Source organism: Lagopus muta, chromosome 14, assembly GCF_023343835.1.
Source record: "Lagopus muta isolate bLagMut1 chromosome 14, bLagMut1 primary, whole genome shotgun sequence".
NCBI lineage: Eukaryota > Metazoa > Chordata > Aves > Galliformes > Phasianidae > Lagopus > Lagopus muta.
Window position 1 is genome coordinate 15,381,544 of NC_064446.1, and position 6,674 is coordinate 15,388,217.

Consider the following 6,674-nt stretch of genomic DNA (forward strand, 5'->3'; position numbering starts at 1 on the left):
GAACACCAAACAACAAAGCGTTCCTGCGAGAGGTGCCTCGGAGAGATGGGATGAAGAAACCGCAGAGCCCCAGGTCGGCAGCCGGGCTGCCAGCCTCGCTTCCTGCTCCCGAGTCCTCAGGAAGCGCCCTGCGCGTCACCCAATGCGACGTGCAGCGTGGCTGCTGAGCACCAAGCTCAAGTGTGTGATATGGAACCAAAACAAGAGTCACAGCGAGGCCAGAGCTCAGCCCTGCCACCAAAACACCCAGCTGCTCCTCCCAGCACCAACGCTCCTGAAGCTATTGAACAAACCGCGACTTGCTGGGCTGACAGACGATGTCCGAGCACAAAGGAAGGGGGTAACAAATGTACTTTTAATAGAAAACCATCGGTTCAGCAATATACATAAACAACATGGGTAAACAAAGATAAGTTAAAATGGAATGAAGGAGATTCATTTCTTGGCCAAAGATGAGGAGCAGCTCAGAGAGGCCCCAGCCAGCCCTTTCCCATCCCTTGCAGACAAGAAGTCCATGTTCCAGTCCTGCCTGGAAGCCCACCAGGCAACAGCTCACACCTGCAGGCTGAAAAGCTCCGTGTGGGCTCTGCTGGCATGCTTCCCTTCAGCACCTGACAAAATAACCTGCGCCATCTCCCTTTGTACAGAAGGGCTGCAAAAGGGGTTGACTGAACCTACAACAGGTGGTCACCTTTCTGCTTATCCAGGTGGATATTATTATTTTGCTCGAGATTCAAAGCTCACTGCCTTTGTCAGATGGTATTTTTGCCATTTAGTTGTATCACACTCAGGCATATAGTAGGTGAGAGCAATGGTAACTCTCAAACTCACTGTAACGTTTTATTTTTCAAGTCAGCTATTTCAATTTGGTGAAACTCCTGTCCACTTCAGAAACTTTATTTACATCTGTGCTAACAGGCCTAAGTCAGAACCTTTTCAAGCCCAGCCTTGGACACCTGAAATATAACATTCACTGGAAAATAATCAGTAAAAAAAATAATTGTCAAAGCAATACACAAGCTGTCATGCCACAAACATATCTAACACAAGAGTCTGAAATCCAGTGCTGAAATTTCAGCAGGAATCTAACAGGAAAGACTACACAGAAAGCGGGGCAACGTGTGTTAAATATGGATAATCAACCCTAAAAAAGCTCTGCAAACAACAAGATAGCTACGTGTTTCTCTAAACTAAAAGTGCATTAGCTCCTGTTATCTCGGCGCCTAGATTCTAATCTTAAAGCTACAAAGCAAAATCATACCAAGTTTACCTTCAACATAAATTATCACAGATCACCAGCATGTAAGGCTGACTATTTGGAATGACACCTCCCTGCTCTCACCAAAATTCTTATAATGGAAAACAAGAACATTCAGTAGCCTGCTACTTCAGCCAGGGCTCACTTGTATTTGTTGTCTTTCCAGCTACGTGGCTGGATTTCCACAGGAAAAATATGCCTTCTCTCTTTATACATAGATCTTTATGTGGTAGTCAAGTAAAAACAGCAGTTTATTTCTTATTTTACTCTCACATGTAACACATGGGACTTAAAACAGGAACAGCTAATAGGGTTTCACTGGGGCAATTGCAAAACCACTTCAGGTTAACATCCACAGATCTGCTGAATCAAAGGCCCTATTTATACTACTGGGGTGCAGCACTGTCATACAGCACAGCAGAACTCCTAGCAATTGTATTCTGTTCACATGCAATCGGTTGACCATGAACATGTCAATATGATGAGGGTCATGTAGGAAGAAAATTGCCCTGGGCAGTCCAGCAAAGACCTGTGTTTACATCTAGCAGACAAACGTTTGACTTTGCAGCTTGGTGGCTGGTCTGTACAACTTCCCCCTCCTGAGGTGAGTTGGTATTTGTGTTCATTTAGAAAAAAAGCCCAGTGAGCTACGCTAGCATTGGCTGCTGAGAACTCACAAACAGATGAGATTCACAATTTTAACAATTTTCCTCCCACTTTTTGATTAATGACACTTGTAAACAACAGGAGGTTGGGTGATTTTTTTTTTTTTTTTGCCTTTTTTTTTTCTTTTTTTTTGCTTGGCTGTTTTGCCCTAGAATTGTGAAATTACATTAACCACAACCAATGTATGTAAGGCAAGGTTTAGGACAACAGTGGCATGTTTTGCCAACATTCTCCAAAAGCAGCTACTTAGTTTGACAATCTGAGCTGGAACAACAAAATACGGGGATTTCTTTCATTTAGAGCTTTCTTTAAAAACAGGAGCAACACAAACTGAGCTATATTAGCTATATTTATACTATATATATATATATTTGGTTCCCATGGAAGGAATTCTCTTTGCTCTCACCAGAAAGAACAAAGCTTTGTAAATTTCTATGAAGGAGGTGAGAAGGACATCACCTCACTAAACAAATCATCCAGCAACACTTGCATTCTATTCTTCACATTTATAGTGGACAGACATAGTATTTAAATAAACCAAGTTAATATGACTGGCAGCCTGGGACCTTGCTGTTCCATCTCCCAAATGACTGGATTTAAGGCTCCTTTCAAGCATTCAAGAACAGGAAAGAATTTTAACTAAGGTTTCAACCTGTCAGATGTTAAAGGCATACAGACCAGAAAGCTTTAGTGTAAGTACTGCATTGAACTCTACAGCCATCATGGTACTTCAGAGCCGAAGAACAGAGTGAGTTCGTGGCAAAAGATAAAAGTAAAGAAGTAGACACAGAGGTCTGTGAAAACATCTCCCATTTTGCTGTAGGTGTCCATAGAGCGACTGATCACTTCTGCAGGGATTCCAGACAGTAAAAGAGCAGCAGTCAGTACTGTTGTTTTCACCTTCTTCTCACTCTAGAAGGAAAAACCACAGAATGTTAGTTCTGCTGCAGTCCAGTTCTGCTTAACATCCCAGTTTCACACACCCAGGCACCTCCAGATTCACTGATAAGAATATCATGTTTGCACTGATTCTCTCCAGACAGGATTCTCAGGATTCACAGTGCCTTATTTATCCTAGCTACAAATTCAAGCTGTGGAGGATCTGAGGAGCTGAAGGAGAAGCTAGTGAACAGCAGAACAACTGCATCACAGCTGTTATGCCCACTTCACAGTGGCAATCCAATCCAGCTGTAAAGTGGCGTTCTGAACTGAAGATAAGCACAAAGCTTCATGCACAAACGTCTCACTTCTAGCTGTCATTCAAACTAAAACCACAAATGGAACATAGAGCCCTTAAAGCCCAAACCACCTCATTCCTTAATGACCACCCCCACAAATTTTGCCCAGGAATCACATATGCCCAATGGCCGTTGATAGAGCTAACAGTAACCACAGAAGAGCACTACCTGAAAGAAAAGCAAGCATCCTAAAGACATGAAAGATAAACTGGAATTTCCCAGTCAGATGCTTTTAATTAGCTGATAGCTAAATAAGCTGCTAGCCCACATTTTCACAGTAACTTTTAAAGAGATTTGGACTAAATCTGGGAATACCAACTGCTAGCATTAGCTATGAGCATTTGATAAGTCTCACTTCTACAGCTCAAAATATGAATACTCCCCATGCAACAAGAAATCTAAGCACAGGCTTAAAATATTTGAAATTAATCCAATTGTGAAAAATTGTTTTACCTTTGGAAAGTACTTGGATAGTCCCATGTATGCAAGTTGTAGAGTAAGAAATGGTGCAAATATTGACTGAAAGAACACAAAAGAATATATTAAAATTCAGAAATAATAGGTAAGAAAACAGAAATTTAGTTATCAACAGTGTTGTTGAATACTACAAATGTAAGCAGACAAGTTAGGTATCAGAAGTATTGTTCTACCTTGCTTGCCTTCAGCCTTATACCTGAAATTGCATGACAGAGCAGTGTGTAAAAACAAGCAGTGCTCCAGAAGGTGGCAGGCTGTACCAGTCGTGCACTTCTGTAAGATGTGCCTGCAGACACCTGCACTACTGAGGAACTGTTTTTCTTAAGAGGCCGATAAATGAGTGGGATCTGCATGTCACAGTGCAAACATTGCCTTTTTTACTCAATTATTCTTTCGGAAAGAATAACAGTTGACTCAAACTTGCATAGGACTTAAGGAGTAATAATTATTCCAGTGTTGCTTCTGCTGAAAACATTAAGGACCAAAAGCATGCAACTCTTAGCTGTAACTTGGTGGCTCTGCTAGATAACACAGGTTCTGATTGAGTTACCATCTCAAGGAATGCCAGCGTGGTTGTTTGGTGGGTATTTTTTATAGCTTTTACACAGTTGTAAAGAATGCCTGAAGTTCCCAACTCACTCAGCCCTACATAAACAGCTTTCAACCCCAGGCAAACAGCATTTTACATGAGCTGAGTCCTAAGCCTGCAGTTAACTAGCCAAACAGAACGGGATTGTTTGCTTTCCTGAACTCACCAAGTATTTGCACACAAACGCCCTCACTGCAATGGCAAGCAGAGCACATCCCACTAATCTAAAAATGCGGAAAGAATCAAACTCCTCCACCGCATTCCCATTCTCCTGGCTTGGCTTCTCATTCATCAGCTGGTTCCTCAGCTTCAGAGCTTCATCAAACCTGGATAAGTACTGCTCTAATCCATGCCTGGGTGGCCGTGCAGCGGCTTCGGATGGCAGCTCCCCTCTGTTACGGTGACGGAGCTCGCCTGTGCCCTCACTGACAAGCTGTGGAGTTTTACTGAACAAGTCCTTATCGCCTTTGAGGTCTCCCAGGCTGCCTGCATGGTCAGCCGATCCGGACACATTAGAGACAGAATCACCGAGCACGATTCTCTTAGAAACAGAAGGAAGAGGAAGGGAATTCGATTTATCTTGTTCGTGTTGAAGTTTTGATTCGACGTGACTTTCGTCATCTAAAGAAGAGAAACAAAAACAGGCAGTTACACACACGGAGCTCAGAACGGCATTTCAGCCCTACCGAGGGTCAGCGCAGACGTCCGGACAGCCCGAAAGCCAACCGCCCGGCGGCGAACGCGCAGGGAAACCCCTGAGGGCACGGACAGCCCTGCCTCGCTGCGTAAGAAACCCGCCGAGCGACCGCCTGCAAGCACCGAGCAAAAGGGCCGGGAAGGGGCAGGGCCGGGATCCCCACACGGCGCCGCGGGGCTCACCCTTGCCCGCCGCGGGCCGGTGGAAGCCCATGATGCGGTTGATCCGTTCTTCCGAGTTCATCAGCAGCTTCCTCCGCCGCAGCTCCGCCCGCCGCTGGGAGGCCGAGAGCCCCGCGGGGGTCCCCGGGGACGCCGCTCCCGCCCCGCCACCGTCCTCCATCCCCGGCAGAAAGAGGCCGCGCCGCCGCACAAAAAGGGGCTGCGCCGCCTCAACGCGCAGGCGCCGTCACCGCCCACTTCCAGGGCCAGAAGCCCGCGCCGCCACCTCGGTTAAGGGCAAAGAGAACGGGGAGAGCCCGCCGCCAGCCCCTCTTTGACGGGGCCGCGCGGAGAGCTGTGCCCTCAACTAAGATGGCCGCCCCGTTACCGGAAGTGACGTCACAGGGCGAGAGGAAGCGAGGCGGCCCGATCCCCTATCGGGACGGGGAGGGCGGCGGGGCCCTGAGCTGAGGGCTGTGAGTGCATGCAGGGCTCCGCCCGCAGCCCGCCTGGATAAGGCACCGAGCCTCGGGCACGAGGCTAACGCCTTTCTTATGGTAAAAAGAGGTAAAGACACCACGCTGCACACAAACCGTCAGAGGAGCGTTTGTAACCGAGGAAGTGCTTACTGACTCACAGGAACAGGAAGCGGAATGCCGTTAAACTGCAGGAGCTCCGCTGGCAGGAGCGGCTCCCGCAGACCTCAGCTGAGTTTAACCTCCAGCACGGCCGTTTCGGGTACAGAAGCACATCGCACTTCTGCCTGTGTGACAAAAAGCGGTAAAGCCGGGGACAGCGCCACCTTTTAGCTGAGTGCTCCGATAGTGACACGCAGTGCGGAAGGACCTGAGAACCGAACCAAACACGGCAGTGGCACGGATTCTTGTCGTCAGTCCGACTGATTTCCTTCACTCAGCCTCGCACTGCATCAGGCCGTGATGCCAGGAGCAGGGCTGGGCCCTGGCCGAGGCCAGCACCAGGAGGGCTGTGCAGCTGGAGCACTGAACGCAGCAGCAAATCTTTACAGAGAGAAAACTAAGGAGTGCTTCTGAAATAGGATTCTGTAAGCAAGGGCTGTTAAAGGCAGATGTCAAAGCACCAGGCTCACACATTAACTTAAAATGAACCAGAAGCAGTGATGAGAGCTCATAAAAAAAATCTGACAGACATAATATGGAATGTATTCTACAATAAAAAAGAAGCATCAAAAGAGTAGAGTATTATATAGGATTGCCTACAGTAAAATTAATCACTGCCCTGAAGGCAGGCTGAATTCCACCCAGCATCACTGGCTGAAGACCCTGTTGGAGGGCAGGGTTCCATGCGGTGGAGCGCAGCACCAATGAGGGCTGACGAGACAAAGCCCAGAGTAGGGTAAATAGGGGTAAATAATAATGCTGAATGACAAGGGACAAGAAAATGCCATTGACAAACTCCTAGACAACTGGAAGTGGCTTTCCTCAGAGCACCCCCTCCTTCCGAATCACTACCAGGAAAGTTTTAGTGGAAGTGGAGTTCATCACTTGCTGCTACATGCTGTTTATCTTGACTGACCAAACACAGTACTGTACTTTCACTGATAAGAAAA

At 46.9% G+C, this 6,674-nt stretch overlaps 1 protein-coding gene across 1 annotated transcript; it reads right to left on the reverse strand.

The window, feature by feature from the left end:
- Window positions 1-203: 203 nt before the first annotated feature.
- On the reverse strand, window positions 204-5,460 carry CAMLG (calcium modulating ligand). Its single transcript, XM_048960494.1, has 4 exons — window positions 5,108-5,460; window positions 4,395-4,849; window positions 3,616-3,681; window positions 204-2,836 (listed from the first exon to the last, which is right to left on the reverse strand). Exons 1-4 carry the CDS (start codon window positions 5,265-5,267, stop codon window positions 2,645-2,647), a joined length of 873 nt encoding a protein of 290 aa, XP_048816451.1. The 5' UTR covers window positions 5,268-5,460; the 3' UTR covers window positions 204-2,644.
- Window positions 5,461-6,674: the final 1,214 nt, after the last annotated feature.

Coding starts and splice junctions, on each gene's coding strand:
- CAMLG (XM_048960494.1), bottom strand. CDS start 5,267: ATGGAGGACGGTGGCGGGGCGGGAGCGGCGTCCCCGGGGACCCCCGCG. Junction 3,682..4,394: donor CGTTTGTGTGCAAATACTTG/GTGAGTTCAGGA, acceptor GTGTTCTTTCAG/TCAATATTTGCACCATTTCT. Junction 2,837..3,615: donor TATCCAAGTACTTTCCAAAG/GTAAAACAATTT, acceptor TTTTCCTTCTAG/AGTGAGAAGAAGGTGAAAAC.